The 25,050-nt window shown below is 41.3% G+C and overlaps 1 protein-coding gene across 3 annotated transcripts in view; it reads right to left on the bottom strand.

Annotated features, from left to right (window-relative positions):
* GRIA3 (glutamate ionotropic receptor AMPA type subunit 3) overlaps positions 1 to 25,050 on the bottom strand; it is a 314,305-nt gene that overhangs the window by 109,500 nt on the left and 179,755 nt on the right. For all 3 annotated transcript variants that reach the window (XM_055437923.2, XM_088834231.1, XM_055437921.2), the window contains one exon: positions 6,810 to 6,863. In XM_055437923.2, coding sequence (XP_055293898.1) covers positions 6,810 to 6,863 — 54 coding nt within the window. The remainder of the gene's footprint in view (positions 1 to 6,809; positions 6,864 to 25,050) is intronic.

Below are 25,050 nucleotides of genomic sequence, written 5' to 3'. Positions count from 1 at the left end.
TTCACTCCCTGTTTTATTCTCTAATCCAATCAACAAACATACTTTGAAACCTAAGTGCTATCTGTTGGTACAATGGTGAGCCATATCAAAATTGGTCCCTATCCTCACACTTTAGTCCAGTGGGAGTTATTTGTATACAAATAATTATGAGTTGACATAAGTGCAATTAGTGGGAAAAATAGCCACTGATCTCTCTCTCTTTTTAAATTGGATTGTCCAAAGGTTCATTTGTTCTTTTTTTTCTTCTGCAAGTATGTGTAGACTGGTGCTGGTCTGCTGTTTGTTACCAGTCTGAGATGATAGAAGGAAAGAAATTGAGTGTAAGCCTTTATAACAATTTGCCAGGGTAATATGACTGTTGAAGCTAATACTAAATAATTGTGCATTATTTTATATGTCTTGTTTATTTCATGTTTTTTAATCATTTATTTTTGTTGTGCTTTTACTGTATGAGTATTTGGGTGGAAATCTGGCCTTTCTTTACAGATAGTTTGAGAAACACTGTTTTAGAGGATATGATGTGGGGGGCCTGGGGGAGAAAATAGAATTCTATCAATGCATCTTGCTAGAACATTGAGTAGGAAGTGATCTTTCCTTGTTAATTTCAGGGGGAGGAAGGGATGACTATAATGGAGGCGTTTTTGGACAGGGGAAATGAGAGTTTCAAAGTTGGCTACTTCAAGCTGACAACTGCCTGTGCCTTTCTAAACGCACAGTAGGACATTGGACCCCTGCCCAGTCCTGGTTCCTCATTCCCTTGATACTCTGCTGTGTCCTGTCTCCATTTGGAGAAGAACATCAATCCTGCACCACCAGAGCACCTGTGTACCCAGGGTAGGTGACCAGGCTCCTGGCACTGGGGACCAGAGGGAGCTCAAGCCCACCTCCCTTGCCTGCAAGGCCAGGCTCCAGCCGAATGAGCTCTGTGTTTACATGCCATCTGCTGAGGTGTCAGCGATCACAACACGTGACTTTGAACATCTGAATTTTTTATTTAGAACATTAGAAATGGAAGAACAAAAGAAGGGAAAGAGTAGAGAACAGAACAAGAAGGCCTGGGAGGGGAAGGGAGCAGAAGGGAACAGTTGTTAGTGGCAAGCAAAACAGCATGACTCAGTCTCATTCAAAATTGTTTTCTCTTTAAACAAAGTGGGCCCGTCTCTGTTTCAGGTACATCCCAAGATCTGGTAAGCTGCAGCGTTCACTTGTTCGAGCTTAGGTTACTCCTGGATTCCTCTTTGGGGTTCAGTTTTTTGAATAATGCTTGTTTTAGTAAAATTTTAGAAAAATTAGATATAGTCTAATAATCCCCATCATTATTTCCTGGCAGACTAATCATATGAATGGGGCAGATGGGGAAGGAAAGAGAGAAGAGAGAGCAAGAGAAAGGAGGGGGATGAGAAAGCAGGGGAGAGGACTGTGTGTGTGAGAGAGAGGGAAAGAGAAGGGGGGAGGCAGGGAGGGAGGGAGAGAGAATGAATAAGAAATGAATGTGTCGGGGGGACTGATAGAGATGCTGTCCTTGTTTTGTTTTTTTCAGCCTTTTTCTTTCTGATTACTTCACCCTCATAAATTTATAGTTTATACATCATTCATATACATGTATGTCTTTGCAAATGTTCTTTTGTGACCTTCGTGAGGCTGTCCTTCTGTCTCACTGAGATGCTTGAATGGGTAAAATGAGAAGAGCAAGGTGCTCTTGGTAAAGAGTCTGACCGACGTGGATTGGAAACCTAGCTTGGTAATGGATTTGCTGGGAGACTCTGAACAAATCATGTGTCTTTTTGGAGACCATTTCCCAATCTCTAAAAAGCTTGGGGAATTGAGTAGGTAAGAAGGCTCTTCTCACTGGAGAGGTTAAACAGAAAGTCTACATAAAACAGGTAGCACAGCAGGGTGGCAACTCAGATAGGTTTCCTTTCCCCTTTCTCCCCTGGCACAATGGCTAACTTGATCTCCTGCTCCCATAGCCCCTTACCACTTGCAACTGAAACTGCATTACTTGCTCCTGTACAGCCCCCAACTATCCCCAACTCTGGGATCAGTCTCAGCCTAGGCAAGGAAACTGTCGCGTCGTCTAAGGTTGAGTTAACTGGTGACTCAATGAGTCCTCCTATGCTCAATCTCACAGATGCTTGGAGATTTTTGTTTTATTTCGTGGGCTGGGTACTGAATATCTGTTGTTGGACCATCTCAACCCAGATCCAGTTTGTGCGTGGGGGGGTGTGTGTGTGTGTGAACTGTTAAGATAGTTTTGATGGATCCTTCAGAGCTGCAGCTCTGTTTAGATTGTAGCTAAGGGCACTCAACACCTCTCTTGGCTTTTGCCCGCTTGGACTGACTTGAAGTCTGCCTGGTGACTTGATATTCCAAGGCTAATGATGCACTGGTTGTGCTCCCCCACTTATATCCTCAGTGTCCACCCAGCTGCTGTGCCTAAACTTTCACTCCTGGCTTTCTCTGGTCCAAACAGACCCTCTAGGAGGGAAGAAATGAGGAGTTAGAAGTCACCTTGGCATGTTTTTCAAATTTTAGTCTCTAATATACCACCATTGGGGGCTTCCCTGGTGGCTCAGTTGGTAAAAAATCCACCTGCAATGCAGAAGACCTGGGTTCAATCCCTGGGTCAGGAAGATCCTCTGGAGAAGGAAATGGTAACTCACCCCAGTAATCTTGCTTGTGAAATCCCATGGACAAAGAAGCATGGTGGGCTACAGTCCAGGGGGTCGCAAAGAATCAGACATGACTTAGCGACTAAACCACCATACCACATTTACAGTTTTTTCCCATATAAGTGGATCATCTGAACTATTATTTACCTCATATATTTTCCTTATGTTGACTAAGTTTTTTAACCTAAATACCTAATTTAGCCTCACATAATTGACAGGAGAGTGAATCTTTTTCTAATATACACTTAATATAGATGCAAAACCAATCAGTCTAAGAAGTTTTGCTATATACTACCTAAAATCGTCTCACGTACAAATATACTTTGGAGAACCTTGATCTGGTTTATTTGTTCATTTTATAGATGAACCAGGTTCAAAGAGGTTTCATTGTCACAGGCTAGTCAGATCAGTTCTTGGGACTCAAACCTTCCTCCGAGCTCCTGGTTTAGTGCTTGTCCCCCCTGTTGTGCCTAGATTAGTCTAGGGGTCTGCATACTATTATTGATATATATGGAACAAATCACAATACTCAACATGCCTGGGAATGCAGTGGAAAGGATCCTGATCCAGGACCTTGCCATGAAAGAAAGAGACGTTGCTTGACTGACAAATTGTATACATGCTGGTTACCTCTGGTACTAAAGTAGAGAAACATTTTCACTATAAAAAAGAGTTCTGGAAGAGGAAATAACAATAAGATGAACTTATTTGCAAAGCAGAAATAGAGACATAGAGAACAAACATCTGAACACCAAGAGGGGAAGGGAGGGTAGGATGAATCGGAAGATTGAGATTGACATATATATACTATTATGTATAAAATTGGGCTTCCCTGGTGGCTCAGATGGTAAAGAATCTGTCTACAATGCAGAAGACCCAGGTTCGACCCCTGGGTCGGGAAGATCCCCTGGAGAAGGAAATGGCAACCCACTCCAGTACTCTTGCCTGGAAAATCCCATGGACAGAGGAGCCTGGTAGGCTGCAGTCCATGGAATCGCAAAGCATCAGGCACAACTGAGTGACTAACACTTTCACTTTTACTTTCATGTATAAAATAGGGGCTCCCCTGGTGACTCAGATGGTAAAGAATCTGCCTGTAATGCGAGAAACCCAGGTTCAATCCTTAGGTCAGGAAGATCCCCTGGAGAAGGGAGGGGCTACCCACTCCAGAATTCTTGCCTGGAGAATTCCATGGACAGAGGAGCCTGGCAGGTAACAGTCCATGGGGTTGCAAAGAGTCAGACATGACTGTGTGACTAACACTTTCATGTTCATGTATAAAATAGACAACTAAGGAGAACCTACTGGATACCACAGGGAACTCTATGCTCTGTGGTGACCTAAATTGGAAGGAAATTAAAAAAAGAGGAGATACATGTTTATGTATAATTGATTCACTTTGCTGTATAGCAGAAACTAACACAACACTGTAGAGCAACCATACTCCATTAAATTTTTTAAAAAAAGAAATGACACCACCAACTGATACAGATTTTGTAAGAGAATTACTTACTCTTTTGTTATTGGCATGTCCACTTCTGCCCTGACCAGATCACATCTCTGGCCTGTGCTCTGAAACCTTTTGTTTCTTCCAGGGATCTTAACAAGTTAGTTTTTGCATCCTGTTGTTCATTCTGAAATGTACACCTTGACCTGTGACCTTGACTTTGACTTGAAGCAGTCACAGAATATCCAAGTCTTCTTCACATTTTAGGATTGCTACCTGGAAAGGTCCATGTAAAAGCACATGGAAGTCTTTACCAGATAGATAGGACCCGGTAGCAAAGGGGATGTTTGGAGCTCTGGGGCAGGTGGTTCCGGAAAGCTTAGGCAGGCACTGTGAGTGTTTTTGACTTTGCATTTGTAGAAGAAGGCAGTGGTTCTGTACAGTTGTTTCTCCAAAATTCAGACAATAACTTGTTCCCTTGTGTGTGTCCTCAACTTTTGTTCAGCTGGCTCATCTTTAAAAGAAATAACTTCTTAGCTCCACTTACCCATTTTTGATTGTCTAAATGATGTCTAAATCGTTATAGTTTGATGTGTGTTTATATGTATATGTGTCTTTGGGGTATTTTTATCCGCTTAAAAAGTCTGGTAACCACAGAAGAGATCATGCATCTCATATTTTATCAGAGATCAGTAACAATTCCTATTGTATTGACCTCATGAAATTTGATATAGAGAACAGGAGCTTATGGAAACACGTGGCTCATTGTAAATGGAAAGAAGGTCACTAGAGGAAGAGGAGTGGCCGCTGAAAGTATGGCAAACAAATTCATGTTTTCATCATCCAGACTGACATGACACTATATATTCCATTCTTTCTGAGGAAATGGACTTTGCTTATTCCTGTAGTAGGCATCCTTCCATGGTTGCACAATTTTGAAATCTGTGGTAGGCACCCAGTTGACCATTCTTCTCCCCAGCCTTGTCCTAATGATTATCTCTTGCTGTTCTGACCTCTAGTTCAATGCTCTTCCCCAAACTTCAGTCATCAACGAAGCACCACAGCTGCATGCATCCTAAACAGATTTTCCTGTGTCTGTTTATAGCAGCATGCTATTGTTTACCTGATACATTTGACAGATAAAAATTGATTTCTTTTGTTGTTAAATCTCTAACCCTGTATGGAGTAACACCATGCAGAAAATTTGGATTTTGATGTGCTAGTTTTATGGTTTTCTAATGCATAGTAAATAAACATGTTTACCATTATAATAAAAAGTTTGTATGTGCACTATCTAAAGGCATCTCATGTACCATCAGTGATGAGTGAACCCTAGGCAGAGGAGAGAAGAAAGAGGGAGGGAAGAAGAAAGAAAGGGAGGAAGGAAGGAAGGAGAGAAAGCAAAATATTTATGGGTAGGGAAGCAATGGTAAAAATCCATCAGTAAGTGCCTCAGGTACCTTCCTGTAACTTCCATGTTTCCTGCCAAGCCCTGGTCTAACCCCCAGTGAGTCAACAAACATCTTTTACTTATCAGTTACCTAAAAACAAATTGGATGTTCTCAGATGTAAATTAAGAATCAAGATTTCTCCTCCCAAAAGAATCAATCCATTTACCTCTACAATGGGCTGAAGTGCTCCACTTTGAGCGATTTATTGGAGAAGATGCATACAACATTTCAAAGCAGTAGCTCTAAACTTCATCTCACAAAGTGCTCGAGTGCACACACTTCTTAAGAAGAAGGTTTAAGTAGCATTTTCTTACCCATTAAACAAATCATTATTAAAACAAAATAAGATATTTTTCTTTGATTTAAGAAATCTAAGAATATAATTACATTAATCTCTCACCTTTGTTTTTATTCTTTTGGTTTAAGAGCTCAATAATGATTCTCTTGTGCTAATGAAATAAATTTGGGGCTAGAACTCATATTATATAATAATTTAATAGATTCTTAGTATCACAGTGATAATTTAGCATTCCCCTTTCATTTCAGGGAGATAGTATTATTCAGAAGCACTGCCAAACAGATATTACCGATTTAGAACCCATTTTATAATTCCTAAATCAATTGTCCTTTCAGAGAAAGAAGAGCTATAAACCAACCTTAATGAAATACTAATTTCTAGAATGTCACAAAGTTTAAAGGCATGGGGACTTTGAAGTTAAAGATTCAAGTTGGATTTTACTATACTTAGAAAGGTGGCTATAGCCTTTGACAAGATCACTGAATTTTCCTTGTTCAAGCCTACTTTTTCATATCTGGTTTGAAAAGATTCAGTAGTAGACTGTTTCTAGAAAGACAAATCCAGTACAAATGTACACATACGCTTGGATTAATTGGGGGAAAGAGTCTGTTTCTTGTATCCTCTGTTCCTTGTTTTACATTTCAAACCTGATTAAAATAGTTGACATTTCAAATCCAAGTTAAATCTAAGAATAATCAGTGAAGAATCATATCAAATTATTATTTTTTTAAAATGAGAAAATATAAGCTTCACAGCTAAAACAGAGACAGCATAATTGAGAACAGGCTATTGCATTCAGGTTTTTGTATTTATGGACTCATTTTTCCAAGTGTCTAGAAAACACATTAGGTTTCTTTCATATTTCTTTTCAGGATAATTACAGGTGACACAAACTAAATAGGGTATAATGGCCTGGAAAACTTGAACTCTGCTGTTCTTACCAGGTTAGCAAGCATGTAGTGGTAACCTCTTGAATGTTTCCCCAGGATCACAACCTGCAGAAACAAAAGATAATAAACACTGCTTACTCAAGGACATTTTTCAATTGCACAATCATTGGGATGGCTACAGTAAATTACTTTTAAATAATTGACAGAGTGCTAGGTCTTTTATACACAGTAAATTATGATGAATTGGGCTAGATTGCTTTTTGTTGCATTTTACTTTCAGGCAGAGGATAACAGGACAAACTGCTAATATGAAAGTTAAAAATGTCAACAACAGGGGCAAAAGAAGCTCTCTAAACTTCCAGGTCAGTAGCATCAGTGTCATTTAAAATAGATGGCAAACGTGATGAAGCTGATGAGCCCTCACCCATGAACTGGATTTCTGTACTTAGCTGCTGAGCCAGAAAATGGGCTGAACTTTGCATACAAATTAGAAAATAGAATGTATGGTACATTTTTCTTTCTTTATCTGGAATGCTTAGGGAATAGAACACACAAGGAATGGGGTTAATGGGATTTTCAGGTTAATCGAGGTTGCTTTGGCTTATTGAAAACTTTTCTAGCAGAAGTGATTTGAGGGGAAAAAAAACTTTCCTAAAGTGCATGCCTGCCTTTTCCTATCTTAATATGAAAGACTTGTGAACCTCTTTTGGTGATGATTGTGACATCCTAGGCTGTGGGGGAGGGGATTTTTCCCCTAGGGGACATCTGGTGATGCCTGGAGACATTTTGGTTGTCCTATCTGGGAGGGGTGACAGAGCACAGGGCAGCCCCCACAACAAAGAATTATCCAGCCTGAAGTGTCAGTAGTGCTGAGGCTGAGAAACTGTGCCTTAAAGTCATCACTCTTAGCCTAATTTTCATGAGAAACACTGTATTAATTTAACACTAAGTTTTACAGTTCACACAGTGCATTTTTATTATCTGAAAACATATAAGTGGATTGAATACTTTCTAACTAAATGTATTAGTTGGCAGCTGGAAGTTTTTGACGAAATACCTGACATAAGCTTATTTCCTTACAGTTAAGTACAGGAAAAATTCTGGTTAATTAAGGATTTTATAAAATTTCATTTTATTGAGGACTGACTATGTGCAGAGTAGTATATGGGAGTGGGAATAGGGCAGGAGATAAAATAGAGGTTAAAGACACTACCAGAGGCAGAACCAGGTTTTACAGAAGCTTAAAGCTAATTTCACTTTACGAGCCCTGTTCTAGAAAAATAACACAAAAGTATGAATATCGTATTTGGAACCTGTGCAAATAAGGGGCCATTAAACTTGATCATACATTCCTCGATGGACACAGCTGTCAAGGGTCTAAGAACAACTGGAGAAAACAACAACGTTGTATACATCTCAAACCAGAACTACATATAAAGGGCCATAATGATAATATTAAAACCAGCTACCCTTAACTGAGTGCCTAGTATATGTCAAGCACTATGCTAGGTGCTGTATTCCTTGGAACAATTTAACAGCTTAAGTACCATTGGTTTCATTTTGCAGATGAGGAATCTCAACCAAAGAGAATTTTTGTAATTTACCCAAGGCCACAGAAATACTAAAGCTGGACTTAGAACATAGGTCTGTGTACCTCCAGAACTCACTCTTGGCAGTACATTACATGGTTTCTTAATATATGCTAAATGTCAAATGTCAATAATGACTTTAGGTTCTTAGAGAAGAGACGTCCACAGTCTGCTGGGAGGGATAGAGGAATGGAAACATATATGTAAATAGCATGCTTATTTCCAGTCATTTCAAGTCCAGAGAGGAAGAGAGCTGATTTCAATTAATTTAAAATATGAGCCACATATCTAACTGATTATTTATGGAGGGAATGAAAGGTTAATGATTGTCTTGAGGAGGTGATTTCTCACACCGCCATGACATAAAATGAGCTGTTAGGTATCTTCTGGGATGTATTCTTCAGTGTCCGCTGGCAAAAAACATCCTTCCTGGTGACATCTGTTAACTTTTGATGGCAAGTTGGGACCATACATTTGTTGAATTTTTAATTCCCTGACAACCCTCAACACAATAAAATCGGGGGGGGGTGAGTTCTGTGAGAAAAATGAGTCAGATTCCTAAGACATCTGGTAGAGCTTGGAGAGAAATAAAGAAGTGAGCCCAAAGGAAACAGAGTAAGTCTGTCTCACCAGACGCAGGCTTTAAGTCTCCTTTGGAGAATCAGGAAGACGAGAGGGAGCCACAGAAAACACAAGTATTGTTAGATGAGCCCCCTCAAAGAGAACCCAGGTGCCCAACCTTGTCACGTACTCAGCTTGATTACAGGCAAGTCACTTAACTGTCTCCAGCCTCCATCACCATATCTGTGATCTTAGACCATGAGCCTGGCCTTTCCTATCTTAGCAGTGTTGTCAGGATCAAACTGAATAACATCTGCAAAGGAGTTTGGGACGTGCATCATGTACTGATGTGGGGTTAAATAACTGTGGAGAGGAGTCATTTACTAAGATATTGTTTCTCTTTCAGAAAAACTTGAAGCTATTAGAATACCCACTTTAACCCATGCCCAGATGGTCTGGGTCAAACAAACTCACTTATTTGAACGTAGCTCTCTCACAGTACTACCCTTTTGAAATTAAGCTTAAACTGGAAGAGATGGGAAAGTTATCTAAAGATAGGAACCTTGAGGTGTCACAGAGACTTAAAGGCTGTAATTATTTCTTCAGCTTTACTTTCAGTGCCTTCTTCACTCTTATTTAACTTACAGTTCCTACCAATCTTGGTTTTCCAGTTCACAGTAAACGAAAAGCTACAAATTGAAGGAGGTGTCTATGGAGAGAGGGGAGTGATGTTAGAATGAGGTACACTGGCAGCAGAGGAAGTGATAGACTGACTTAAAGAGGAAGGAGGAGTCTGGGAAAAAAAATAGACGACATTGTACTACAGTATAATCATGGATGTTCATCCTGAGTGCCTGAGTCATCAGGGTATAGCTTGTTGTGTTCAGTAATTTCTGCTGAAAAACCTGGGGAAATTAGAATACATTTTAGGGAAGGTTTCCATCAGAAATGCTCAAATTCCCAATACCTAAGATTTCAATTGTCTCAAAATCTTACTTACGTAGGACAGCAATGATCCTTACGGATGTGAGCTAAGTGAGGCCTCACTGCCAAAAGTGTCGTGTTTTGCTCTCGGTCTTTCCTTCTTTTGAGTTTTTGGTGCAGGGCTTGTGGGAAGAAGGGTGGGATGGAAGGTTTGTGTGTAATACTGTGCACAAATGAACTAGTTAATGACAGTGGTTCTTGTTCAGTTTGTCTTAAATCTTTCTTCTTTCCATCTGTTACAAATGAAGAAGGCATAAATTGTACCCTCAGTTCTTTAATGACTCTGTAACCAAGAGAATATTCAACTTTGCTTTTATAGCAATTATAATCGCTCTTCCTGAATTAGTTTCAGAACTTCAAGTATAAAAGCCATTTTACAGTCTACTGTGAAATTTCAGGAGGAAATACCCAGTTCCCAAACCCATGTTGTTTATACGCTGTGCCTTTCTAAGATTTGTTGGAGAAGATGGATGAGTTGATGCGATGGCAGATATGATCAATGCAAGAAGGGAACAAGTGTGAAATGTAGATAAAATTCATTGTTTTAAGGAGATTTATTTTTATGCCCACAAATAGGACCTGAAAGAAAAAAGTGCCACAATCCTCATTAAGTGAGACTTAGACAATAGTTTCATTCACAGGAGAAAAAGCTCTTATATACAAACTCACTGAACCATGCATGTAGCACAGCATTAAATTATTTGTTAAAGAAGTCAGTGAATCAGTCGACCCACTGGGGGGAGATGTCCCCTTGTTGACACCCCCATCCACTTCTCTGTGAAATTGGGGGCTGGGTATTATTGAGCAGCTAAAAATAATTCAGAAAATGTTGAGTTGGTTTTCTAGAGGCCCTTCCTTTTCCAATTTAATGCTTAATCTGCATAATTTTAGAAATTTGAAGTTAAATTGCTCCATAAGACTACTTGAGAGAGGCCCACAGACCCTTTGGGAGCAAAAGCATCTGTTTTTCTATGCTCACATTAAAAAAAAATGTATGTGTGGAAAAGTGTCTATGTTTTTTCCCCTTAGATCCATCTGGTATGCAGATTAGGTTATTTGCAGACCTAAGTATCTCCATGTTTGGGTTTTCTACATCAGTGCCAGAAAAGGATCTATGTATAAAGATTGATCTTGCTTTGAGTACAGAACATGCCTTGCTGTTCACCTTAATCTGTTTCTCTTTGATTTAGGTACCCTGAGAACGTTTGGAGGGCTGGGGAGAGAGATGAAGCAGGTTTCTGTTGTTAATTCACCAGATTTACCCATTGTATAGATATTTTCTCTTCAAGAAAAAACTATTAGACCACGTGTGTGTGTATGTTCAAAGAGAAGACATTTTTTCAGTCGCCCTCCCTTTTCTGCTTCCTCAGTTACAAGAAGATACTGCTATCCTATGGCAACCTATCTAATTTCAGCAGATTGAGATTAGAAAAATAATTCTAAAGGAATTAACTTCTGATATATGTAGCAGAAATCAGTCTCAGAATATGCCATACTTCCCAGAAGAAATCTTCCATCAGATATGATAAAAGCCGTTCATTTTCTTGAATGAAAACTCCAAGCTACTAAATTGCTTTAGTCTTAGTAAACATATATCAGAAGTCAATTTCTTTAGAATTATTTTTCTAATAATCTCAATCTGCACACACTGAATGTCAGGGCTTCATATTGCAGGCATCTGATTTGAAAGATGTGCTGGATTAGTGAAGCAGAGAAGAGTTAGTCACCCATACCAGAGTTAGTCCAATGGCGATGGGGAGGGTGCAGACGGAAAAAGAAAGGCTGAAGCTTCTCATAAAGAAGGAAAATGGGAGGATAACCGAGAAATCTCATCAGCATATATACTGTCTACAGGGAAAGCTTATGCAGAGAGACGGCAGTTGAATAGGGCATCCAATAAAATGCTAGGATGTGAGGATTAGAGGACAAAGATTCCACCCAAGAACATGTCTTTGGGAAGTTTCACTTCCCAGACTTCAATATTACGTTCACTGTGACTGAACAGAATATGTAGAAGATTTAAATAGCGGGAGAGGCAAAGAGAACACACAAATAAGAGGCAATAAATGGCCACAACCAAGTTACAGGAGCAATGGATCATTCTTGCCTGGAGGACTAAGAGACCATTTCAATACATGATGATCTTGGTGAGAACGCCTCATTGTATTAACCCTAAAACATTATTTCTCAAATTTCGTATCCTCAGAAATTTCCTTAACAATTTGTGATCTATCCACATACCACAATATTATCATTTTCTTGATATTTATCTCTATAGCTGCTTGTTTACTTAAATTTAGCAGTGTCCAAAGCAATAATATCCATGAAACTACATACAAGAAAATAAATACAACTGTGTGAAAACAAAATCTATTCATCCAGATGTCACTGCAAATCCTCTGGTGTACCGTCAGGAGTAGTGGCGAATATTGCCTTAATGCAGCTGTGTCTTTAGGGAAGAGAATACAGACCATGTCTTCCTGTTCAGACAAAACAAGTTTTATTTGCCTTATGGTTCAAATCTTAAGAGTATCCCCATCTACTTTCAAAGGGTCATGAGTCTTGTAAGGGAGCAAGATGATGGGCAGTTTGGGAGGTAGCAGATAATGCCCAAGACTGTGTACAAATGACAAATGTGAAAACTTACAAAGGCTTTCCTAAGGCAATTTACTTGTACTGCCCCACCTAGGAAGCCCAGCAGCTTTGATCAGCTAAGAGTTCTTGGTCATAGGGCAAATAATAAATACTTAAAACATCTGGACTTTTCCATCAGCCTAACTTCCAGTAAAATGATGCATTTCCAAACACTGTGTCTTTTCTTAAACTATCTCATCTAGAAGACCTTTCACAGCACCCTATTTCTATTTGCAATACTCTAGGCTTTTTTCCCAGGGGGTGTTTTTAACTAGTATTCAACCTAGAGTAATGTAGCAAGAGAGAGCGTTAGTTTCTCTTCAACAGAGCTGTGTGTCTGACTTCGTAGCCTCTGCATTTTCTATCAGCTGTCTCCCTAAATCACTGATAACTTATTTTAAACAATATATTTTAACTAGCAGTGTCCTTTATGCATTCTCTTATGAAATTTACTGTCAACTATTTTATGTTCACACTTACAGCAACTTTTGTTTTAATATTTACAACTTTATGCTAAATATCAAGTTGTATCTTTTTTCTTTTCTCTGTAGGTGTTGTAAAATTGGACCTAAAGCCCTTTAATCTTGAATCTCAAGACCTACTTGAAGGACTGTACGGGTGGTGAGTAGAAGGCTTGGCAGTGCCACTGGATTCGCTACTTGGATTAAAGAGAAAAGGAAAGGCATCATCTGGCATAAGGCTGAATAGTCACTCCAACATGTGTTTTTTTTTCAAGCCACAACCACTTGGATACGAGCAGGATATTGCAAGACTTCCTTCAGTGGCCCAGGACCCACACTTTCCCATCTGTAGATATTTATCAGGATCAAGAATTCTAGTATCTCACCTGAAATGATAGAGTTGAAACTTGTAAGAGTCTAAAACTCTTCATAGATGTGGTATGAATCACCCTGAAAGCTTACAAGAAGTATTTGTTAAAGATTCTGTTCTAGAAAGAGCTGTGAACCTTGAAGTCAGGTGGTTCTGGATTCAAATCCTACCATTTACTTATTAGCTCCATTACATTGTGCAAAGCCGAACCATGGATGGTTGGGTAGAATTTTAGACACTCAGGTTCAACCCAGGATGTTGAGGCCTTTAAGCTGGGAGGGGAGAGGAAGAAATGTGGGGTGTGGAAAATGAGATGTTCTCCTTCAAACTCCCTGATTTTGCCTCTGTGAATGCATTTTCTGTCTGTGCAACGCTTCCAACATTTGACACCCTACTCTGGGAAATTTTCTGATTGCTGAAGGAAGCAAGTAAACATGTCTTCATTTTCAAATAAAAGAAAATATATCTCAGAAACCCAGTGTGCTTCCTGGGCCTTTGGTTTTCAGGATAGTTCCTTACTTGGCAAGTTTCTCTCTCTTCTGGGAGCCGTGTCGTTTAAGTTTATCTCAATTTCCAAATGGATGACAAATGATAGGAGCTTAGTTTCTGGGCTGTAAAACAGAATTCTCCTAATTCACAAATGTGTGGTTTGGTCTTTCGCTATTTGAATTTCCATTCTCTTCCTCATCTGATAGCTCATGCACTTTTGTGATCACACCGATACAATAAACTACTGGTAGCTTGAAGTCAGCCATGGTGGAAATATTTATTGATCTGGCCAAAATATTGGTTTGAGTTTTTGTAAGATGGTATGGAAAAGCCCAAGTGAATTTTTTGGGGTAATCCAATACATCACAGAAATTAGCCAACACTATAAATTAGGACTCCCCCCCCCACCTTGAAAGTCAGTTTACCTGTATACCACTGGACTCAGAAGTACCCAGTGGATGGAAAGGCTGCTTCTCTTAATCACATTTCCTTCATTCCTTCTTTCAGTGAACATTTGTTGAAAGCCTGCTCTGTACCAATCCTGCGTCCAGACACTGGGGAGGCAGAGGTCACCAGAACCTGGTGCCTAGCCTGGAGGATCCCACCATTAGAGTAGGAAAGATTGCCAAGTTAAGAGACAACTATAACCCATCAGGAGAAGTGTGAGAACAGAACTATGTACAGCATACTGAGAATGATTAACTCATAACCTGCTAGAGATAGGAAGGACTTTGTCTCCAACTAAAGAATTTTTTTCCTGTGGTTTTTATAAGTGCGAGCCTGACAAACAGGTGACTTAAAGAGAATACTATTTTGAAAACAGAGAGAGATGTATTTCAGAGGGAAATTTCTCTTGATTTCAGGAGAGTCTTGCTGTTTTACAGTGCTTACACACTAGAGGGAAGATTTTTATTTGGACCAACTATAGGCATTTGTTGTAATGGTAAGCCAGGGCTGGCTCCATAAGAAGTTGTGACTGATATGGTTCACTGGAAAAGCTAAGTTAGAAGGAGTATAAGTGGTTATATAGTAAAGAAAAGGTGATCTGCTAAGGGCAGTGCATCCCAGCTTTGCTAAGTCCAAGTTGTGAAACATTAGGCAAGTTACTTGACCTTTCAGTTTCAGTTTTCCAGCTGTAAAACAGGGAACATAATAGTTGAGAGGCAGTGAAATATGGTGGTCAAGAGTATAGTCTAGACTATCTGGGTTTAGGTCCCTACTTTGCCCTTTAATAGCTATGTGACTTTGGGTGGTTAATTTAAACTCTCTGATTCAATGAACTTGTCTGTAAAATGGGTCTATCATTAGTACCTACCTCACAGAATTGCAGTGAGGAATCAATGAAATGCTGTATCAATGTCTATAGCTCCTAACACAGTGCCCCGTGCTTATCCTATCTTAGTTACATTTTCCCTTCCTTATTCCTACTGCAATGTTTCCCCTATCTATCCTTCTCTGTGGCAATCACATCTGTCCTTCAAGGCACATCTCATATGCAGCCTCCTCCATGAAGCCTTCCCTGATTTTATGCCCTCACTCTTAAAATGGAGAGATGTAGTTTCCTGCTGCTATGGGGTGAGGGATTTGGAGAGACATCAGGACTTGGTGTGGAGGGGTATTGAAGGCACTGGTCTGGATAGCTCTGGGTTGGAGGTACAGGGAAGGAGCTGATGTTTGCACTTAGAGCAGAGGGGTGAATTGAACTGGGGGTAAACCAACAGCAAAGTAATTCACACTGCCACCTGCCACTGTCCTGCCTCCAATATTGATCAGGACCATGAATTCAAACCACATAGAAAGCGTGTCTCGGGAGAAGATGTGTGTGGGGAGGCAGGGGATGGTTCTGCCCACAAAGAAGCGTAGGCCATCACCTAATTTTTCACGCGTAGGAGTCACAGTGTTTCTACCACAGAAGAGAATGGGGGTGGGGGGACAGTGAGAGGAGTGAGAGCAGAAATTTGGCAGGGTCAGTAAGATGGATGTCTACACCATTACTCGGGGGTCTTGGATTGCCCCACTCTGACAGTAACAACTGGACTTGGCCAATCTACACTTCATTTCAGGAGCAAGGAGGCATGGCTATTCCAGGCTTTCTCACTTGAATCCACAGGGGCCGTGGTGGTAGAGAGAACACTAAGGAACACGATCCACCTTCCTTGGAAGCTCAACCTTGGGGTGGCATGGATCACCTGGGGTGTTTGTGAAGATGCAAGTACCCGGGCACTACTCTCCAGAGAGCCTGATTCACAGAGTCTGGTTTAGGACCCTGGAGTCTGCGTTTCAACACACAGTTGACTGTGATGCGCACCGGACTTAAAGAACTAGCTATCCGTATGATAATAAATGCACTTTGAAAAATGAAAAGCAGGATCGTCCAAGATTGAGTCTCATGAAAAGGAGTAGGAAGGGAGATATTGAACTTATGGGGTGCACCCTTGGAGAACTGCCCTGGGGAGCCCTGGGCAGGTGGGGGCCATCCTGAGGACACCTGAGCAGACGCCTGGGTAAGGTGCCAAAGGAGGAATTTCTGGGTAGACCCTGAGACAGAGATTAGAGGACCAGTGGTTTCACTGGGGAGTGATTCCAGGATGCACTGGTAGGGGGATGAGGACGTGAGACAGCAAAGGGAAAGAAGCCAGCACAGGTGCACGGATGAACAGGGGGTCTGAGTACCTCTGGGAGTGGTCTGCTGCTCACCCATCTGAAGGGCCCGGAAGTTGAAGTCTGTGTCTTTCAGTTCCTATTCACCACTGGCTGGTAGCTTCTGTCAGGAGGATTAATTCCTCCCAACATGTCTGATTTATCTGACTTCTAGTGAGAACAGCACGTGCTGACAATAGGATGCTGTTGGCATGTATGAAACAGCAATTGCCCAACGGGAGCGGGGGGGGCGCACCAACAGCATCTGCTATAACTGCAGTGACCTTAAGTCACATATGTTGCACTCTGTTATCTACATATCGCTTTGATTTGCATGACTGCAATTGATAAAAATAATGAGGTAGGCAGTAAAGTGTGAGGGTGGTGGGAGTGGCCTACGGAATCAGACTGACCTAGAACACCAGTTTCTCCTCATTGTAGCTGAGTGACCTTGGACAAGTCATTTCCCTCATTGAGCCTCACTTCCCACATATGTAAAGTAGGGCTCATAATGACACCTACTGCATTACGATTAATGCAGAATTTCCAGTAGAGGGCTCGAGATATAAGGGGGCTAAAGCAATATTACTTCCCTTTATGCCTCCATCTCTGTTTTTTTTTAAGTAATTTATTTTTTGGCCACACCGTGTAGCATGTGGGATCTTACTTCCCTGACAGGACAGGGATCAAATCCAGGCCCCCTGCATTAGAAACATGGAGTTTTGACCATTGGGTCACCAGAAAGCCCCCACCCCTCTCTCTTGACTCAACTTGTACCCCCATTGTATGGCACCAATTATGGTACTTAATGTTTCTAACATGAAAGGCTTAAGTGTACCCTGGAGAAAAGTCCACATTGCTCATGAAGCAGTAGACTGAAGGTGCCATTTAAAATAATACAAAATCTAGAAAAGTAAAGGGGATGGGATTGACCAAGTTCAGATGCTGGAAGACTTTCCCCCTGGAGAGGAAGATATCTTTTAGACTAGATGTTGAATGATGCGGGGAATTATTTTTGGCAGAGAGAAGGGAAGGAGGATCCCAGGTGGGAATATGCCCTGGACAAGGTCTGGTGGTAGAATAGGACAGAAGACAAACATAAACTAACATTTATTGAGCACTTACTCTGTACAAGGCACTGTGGAAAGTGATTTTTTAAACATGTTTTGTTTCATCAAATCCCCACCACAACCTTGCAAGTTAGGCACTATTATTAATTTCACCTTCCATGTTAGGAAACTGAAGCACAAAGAACTGTTGGCTGATTTGCCTGAGGCCTCAAAGGCAGAAAATGGTGAAGCCTGGAGTCGAAATCAGATGTGCCTGACTCCAAGCCCAGTCACTAAGTGTGAGCAGCCATAATAATAATTACTAATCATAAGAGCTATCGTGGTTTCTGTGGAATGATCAGCTCCCACTATGGATTCAATTCAATAAAGACTGAGCACCTCCTGTTATTATGTATTATTACCTAAGTGAGGAGCAGTTATAGCCTGAATCTTTGGAAATTCTCCTTTATTGTGGGGCACCCTGGGAATTTTCCTTTGGTTTCCCCTAATTATTTCTCAAAGCCGTGGGCTTGGTTCATACGATTATGACTCCAATTTTCGATTCCCTATCAGCATATGACATGAGTTGTCATTGTTTAATCACAGGCTGCACTTGTGATGAATGTTGGATAATCTGAACAAAAGCACAGGAAAACTAATTAGAAGGAACCAAAGGCAAGAGGCTCACAGCCTTGAACAAAAGACTGTGTGAAGGTTTCTAGGACTCAGTCCCTGAAGCTCTGACAATGCATTTTGATCCTTGTCTGAATGCAAATTAACCACTCCATCACATCATAGGCAGTTTGTCATAGTGCAGGTTATTTGGCTGGTTAATTAAAAGTCTGAGTGAGCTGGTGCCTATCTGCACTGGGCTCTGAAGATAACCAAACCTGTGTTCTGACCAGGCGAGTTAATTTAAAATAAGTGACCTCAATTGGGTAATGGCTGCAGGTTCAAATTCAAGAATCACTATAATTAGTCCCAGATGGATCTTAATTGTTCTTTCAGGAAACAGAGTGATGAAGGGGGAAAGAGAAATGCCTAAGCCTAAAGTAAAGGTTATTTGCTATATCTTTCCAAAAGCTGGGGAGCTGACTGGGGCAGGACATAGTTAAGATGGTATAGCAAGACTTCCACGACTGCTGTCCAAATGTGTCCTTCTAGACATAGAGTGGGCATAGCTCTTTTGGAAACAAGGAGCATTCAGCATTCTTACCTATGTGATCTCAGGCGAGTTATTTAACCTTCTTATATCCATTTCTCATCTATGTAATGGAGAAAACACTATGAACGCTACCAACCTCAGAGGATTGAAGAAGATGCTGTGCAAAACTGCTTTGAAAAAAAAAATATGTAAAGCTCTACAAGGTGGTATTTATTCTTGCTTTAATCCAGGAAAGTTTCCTAATCAGAGTTGTGGTTTTAGAGTATATGGCTATGCTAGGCGTGTTCCTCTTTTAATGTTTTCCTTCTACTCTGCCGTAAACCAAGTACCTTCTGAACTACACCCCTCGAGAGGTGAAAGGATGACAGTTGGCAGGGTGTTCAGCACCATATCTGTGTGATGGCACGTGATGTTCTAATTTCTTAGGAGGTGTGCCTGCAGAGCTGAAAGGGATTTCGGCTTTGTGAGCTTTGGGAAGAAATCAGAGTGCACATGGTTAGCATTTTGCACTACAAAATCAGATCCATCTCCACTCGTGTTAATATAAATCTTTGACTTGAAATTACGTGCTGGCACAGCACTGTGGTACCATGAGGTTAGTGTAAGCCACAGTGAGAGTGGGATGGCTTTAACTTCTCATTTTTTACGTGAATGCTTGGTTTTCCTTCACTGTTCTGATATGTTCTGATTACCTATCTCTTCCCAAGCTCTGGCAGCCAACAGTAATAAGAATTTGTACAATGATAAAATTAAGTGAAAGACTCATGCTCCTGCTGCTGCTAAGTCACTTCAGTCGTGTCCGACTCTGTGTGACCCCATAGATGGAAGCCCACCAGGCTCCCCTGTCCCTGGGATTCTCCAGGCAAGAACACTGGAGTGGGTTGCCATTTCCTTCTCCAATGCATGAAAGTGAAAAGTGAAAGTGAAGTCGCTCAGTGGTGTCCGACCCTTAGCGACCCCATGGACTGCAGCCCACCAGGTTCCTCCATCCATGGGATTTTCTAGGCAAGAGTACTGGAGTGGCTTGCCATTGCCTTCTCCGGAAAGACTCATAACCCAGTACAAAACCCTGGAAGACCAAGAACTTGACCATTTGGGGATGCACGAATGACTGTTTTTGAAGCTGCTTTTTTGGTCCAGATTCCACTTTTTAAAGGGAATTGTACTGTGATGCCCATTTGAGTCCCCCTTAATGGAATATAAGCATCTAAGACGGAGATTTACAACCTATGCTGACTGACAGTAATCACAACTATTTATCCTTTAAGCCTAACCAAAACTCATTAAAGGAGCTTGCTTTTAAATCAGAATCTGTGTCCTGTCTTGTTAGATGAGCCAGCACATAATGGAGTCATGTCTCCCAGAACTGCATTGCTATCAAAGGGCTGTGCCTTTTGCTAAAAAGAGCTTGAGGTCATAAGGAACACATAAACAAAAAGCCCTGGCTCCACATTAGCCTTCACCCCTGGGAAACATGCATCCATGGTATGGAGTGGCAGAGAGTGCAGCGTTGCAAAGATTTTGCAAAGGTTTAAGCCATAGGCTGTGCATTCATGGCTACACATCTCCCTGGGGAGTTGGTGTGGTGTACCATAAGCAAAAGCCACAGTATGCAGTGCACCGAGGACTGGGAATTATTCTCCAAGTGATAAATGCCAGGACTACCCTCCCCCCACCCGAAAAATGTCAAGAAGCTCTTTATTTAACCCAACAAATATTTATTGAGCACTTACTAGGTTCCAAACTGTTTTAGGTGCTGGGGATATGGTAATGAATAACGCAAAGCACACTGCCCTCAGGAGGCCTGCATTCTACTCTGCTTGTCTGGTGATTGCTCTCACTTGTAAATTTCTACATGGTTTCTACCTCTCATCCTTTCCTCAGACTACTGATTATTTACCCAAACTAGGCACATGTCCTGTTGTACCAATTAGACTCAAAGAACTTGAGGGCGGGGCCCCAGTTTAAACTAATTAGTGTGTATATCATTCAGCACAGTGCCATGTATGCAGGTGTTCAATCAACGTTTTTGGATGATGAGAAAAAAGAGTACTCCAAATACAAGGGAAAAAAGATGAGACTTTATATTGACTTCAAACGTCATCTTTCTGGTATAGTATGTTTTCTTACGAATGGACTCTTAACCTAAACACTAATTCCAGGTAGTTGGGTGGGAAGTGGGATGGGTGGGGTGAGAAGGCAGGTGGCCTCTTCAAGGGAGTCCATATGTAGATATCTGTTTGGTCCCTGTACTGGCGTAGTCTTGGGTGGTGTGGTGCAAGGAAGCTGGACACTGCAATCAGATCTGGGTTTAAATCTTTTCTCTTTCACTCACTGCTTGTGTGGCTGCTATATGTATTAGTCTCTCTCTGCACCTCAGTTTCTTCATCATAAAATGATGGGGTAGTTTAATCCCTAAGCAGAATCTTCTCATTTCAGATATCATGCTACTATATTTTCTAGTGGAAAAATTCTGTTTCTTGAGGATCAAAAGGTCGTGATGAAAGATAGAGTTGTGTTCTGGCCAATATAGTCTGTGTTCTTATTGGTATCAAGTTTCAACCAGTCTGCTTTACAACATCTGAGTTACTCTCGTTTCCTAATTGGCACTGCTTATTAGCATTCACTCTGACAAGGGAGCTTGTCATATCTATGCAAATACAAATTTCCACCCCGTTTCACCAAACCAGGTGAACTATTGGCCCCTGAAGACTCAGTTCAACAAGTCATCAGGAACAAGCTGTCCGGGTCTCTAAGTCAGGCATGTTTCTTGTGCATTCCCATTAGGATCTTGTTCCTTTCTGTCACTGCAGTTAGACCATGATCATCTGTCTACCTGACTGCTTCTCTATGAACTCATGATCTCCTTGGAGGCTAGAACCACGTCTTCTTTGTTTTTCACCTTTTCTTTAAACTTGCTACTAGTATTTATCTGGGAGGACAGACCCAGGCAGCACACATAGGAATGTCTTGCTTTCAAGGACAGCTTGAAACCATATCTTTACATTTCAGCAGTTCTACTGGAAAGGATTGTGCATAAGAGCCTTCTGTTTCCTTTTCTCACTCAGCTAAGAAGATAAAACCATTCACTTGTTTCTGCCACTTCAAATATTATTCTTATTTATGTAGATTCTATGAAGAGAACACTTGAGTAATGGGTTCTTTCCAGTTTCTACAAAGAACCAAATCTGAACTAGTTCCTCTGTATGCAAAAAAAAAAAACAACAAACTTTGTTCGATGTGTTGGGTTCTGTTGCAATGAGATCACAAACGAAACCATCCCCATCTTCCTCTGGAGTACAGTTAAGGGAAATTCATCTCCATCTGACAACTTTTCAGCTAAGCTCCCTGAGCAAAGCCAATAATATGGAACTCATGAAAGCAGTTTGAAGGCTGAACGGCTTTCTCTATATTTGGAGAAACAATACCATTTTCTCTTGGCTCATAAATCCTCCAGTTCCTGGACCATTATGAACATGGCTCTTTTTTCTTTAAAAAAGAATTTGATGGCAAGATTATCATGCATGCATTCTTGATGTGAGTTAAGAAAGTGAGGAGAATGAGTTGTAGGTTACTGAGTGGTAGGGACCACTAGAAAGTGGCTAGGCATTCATGTGTATTGTCTCTTGGGGTGTTGAAATCTGTGACTGTAGTTAGTTAAGCAAGAGGTGTGGTGGGAGCTGCAGTGGACAGAATCATGGGAGAAGAATACTACTGGGGAAGTTGTCTTGGGCAAAACCTGCCCTCCCACTTAGTCTTGGGCTTCCCTGGTGGCTCAGATGGTAAAGAATCTGCCTGAAATGCAGGAGACCTGGCTTCGATCCCTGGGTTGGGAAGATCTCCCAGAGAAGGGAATGGCTACCCACTCCAGTATTCTGGCCTGGAGAATTCCATAGACAAAGGAGCCTGGTGGGTTACCATCCATGGGGTCACAAAGAGTCATGACTGAGCGACTATCACCTTCACTTAGTTTCAATATTTCACAATTAGTGCTCTATCTTCAACAGGTTGAGTGTGAGAAGCAGCCCATAACTCTTCAGGGGAGGAGCCCTGGACAACACTACTGCTGCTGCTAAGTCACTTCAGTCGTGTCCGACTCTGTGTGACCCCATAGACGGCAGCCCATCAGGCTCCCCCGTCCCTGGGATTCTCCAGGCAAGAACACTGGAGTGGGTTGCCATTTCCTTCTCCAATGTGTGAAAGTGAAAAGGGAAAGTGAAGTCGCTCAGTCATGTCTGACTCGTAGCGACCGCATGGACTGCAGCCTACCAGGCTCCTCCGTCCATGGGATTTTCTAGGCAAGAGTACTGGAGTGGCTTGCCGTTGCCTTCTCCTCTTAGCATTGTACCTCCCCTAAATAACATTATTTGCATTCAGATCTTTAAGACCTATTTAATAAAACACTCAGGAACTTTTTGTGATTCTGGTCAAGTTAGCCACTTGTTTTTTTATAAACTTGAGCCAGTCAAGTGTGGGAATAACAATGTGTGCCTTAATCAAATTATGTAACCTGGAAAGCACTAACCTACAAAATACTAGACAATATAGGTCTCTAGAGAAGTCCAGGGGTCATCTATTCTCCCACCTGTTGTAAGTTTCTTAAGAGGTGTCAATTTTAACCCTCAGCACAGCTGACTCTTAGATAACCGTACCGTCACTGACTGGACAGACATGAATTTGAGCAAACTCCAGGAGATAGTGGCTTCCCTTGTGGCTCAGATGGTAAAGAATCTGCCTACAGTGTGAGAGACCCGGGTTCGATCCCTGGGTTGGGAAGATCTCCTGGAGAAGGGAAAGTGAAGAGGAGCTAAAGAGCCTCTTAATGAAAGTGAAAGAGGAGAGTGAAAGTTGGCTTAAAACTCACTACCCTCCCCTAATGAAAGCCAGTGCCTGAGGCTTCGGAGATGGGTCTGCTGCCCCCTGTTAAGAGCTAACGGCTCTGTTGGGAGATGCGCTTTACTGCCACTCCTTACAGCGCTCTCTGAGCAGCTTGGCGGTGGTTGCCATGGACACCAAGTAGCAAACAGGCTAGGGTCAGAGTTTGAAGGATTGTGCTGTGCTTGAGTGGGTGAGACTGAAATTAAGTTAATGTGTGTACAAATAAGGTGCGTTTCTTTCCTTCAGGACTTTGAGAAAATGGCAACAAAGCAGTCTGTCAAGCAACAATTTATTTTATATTGGCCAGGGAAGAGGGAGGAGAAGCAATTTATTGAGTAGGAGGTTCTTCAGTTAAGCACAGGCAATAGTTTGAAATAAGGTCAAGAGAAGTGAAAAGGGCTTTCAGAGCTGTTGAAGAGATAGTAGTGATGAAAAGGCACTTAAGAACAGCCATTAAGAAGCTTTCTACAGTATCTTCTTAGAGGGCCTAGTCCCTTGCTTCAGGGTCTCTGGATCCTCATTTCTTAATCTAAGACCCAACATTACTGAGATATCACTGCATCTGATTCTGCCCTCTTATTTACCTCTACAAGTGTATGTGTGTGTGTGTCTGTGTCTGTGTATCTTTTAGATAACATTTTTTTTTCAAATAAGTTCACCCAGTCTTCTATTTTCTGTGTCCCTATTCTTTTTTTTTTTGATGTGGACCATTTTAAGTCTTCATTGAATTTGTTACCACATTGCTGCTGTTATATGTTTTGGGTTTTTGCCCAGGAAGCGTGTGGGATCTTAGCTCCCCAACCAGGAATTGAACTTGCATGCCCTGCGTTGGAAGCTGAACTCTTAACCACTGAACCACCGGGGAAGTCTCCTGTGTCCCCATTCTTAAAATTGGTGGGCACACTTCCTGCCAATGCTGAGCGCTGAAAGAGACAGTACCCTTCCTGCCCTGTCATCAGTAATGATCCAGTTATAGGGAGAGCCAAAATTTCCACTGTTGGAACAAGTGACAGCATGGAAACAAGTTAAAGCACATACATTTGAACTCAGCACTCTTGTTGATGACCAGTTAACCCCACTACGGTAGGACCAAAAAACCATAATCAAAGTACTTGCCACTCTCTTGGTAGTGCTCACATGTCCAAATCTTTAAGATAATTGCAATAAAGTAACAGCACAGCATCAAAGACAAATATGAAGACTGAATATCTGGGGACCATGTCCTAACCACCAAACTCTTGTGTGACTTCACCATGTCAGTCTCCCTCTCTTGGGACCTGCCTCGGATTATAGAAGGAGCTTAATGCTCTTTGAGTTCTTGGACTCAGTGACCACATGTTCCTTTCTTTATTCATTTTCTCCTCCTCTTTAAAACGAGGAGCAGTGACTCTAATTATAATGCTTGTGGACTTGCCCTCGCTGGGGAATCTTAGAATACCTTAGAGAAAGTGTCTGATTCATCTTAACATCAT

Source organism: Moschus berezovskii, chromosome X, assembly GCF_049115385.1.
Source record: "Moschus berezovskii isolate FMDL1 chromosome X, NW_MosBer_1.0, whole genome shotgun sequence".
NCBI classification, from domain to species: domain Eukaryota; kingdom Metazoa; phylum Chordata; class Mammalia; order Artiodactyla; family Moschidae; genus Moschus; species Moschus berezovskii.
The sequence above is the reverse complement of the archived record's forward strand: the minus strand, read 5'-3'. Positions and strand labels throughout refer to the sequence as shown.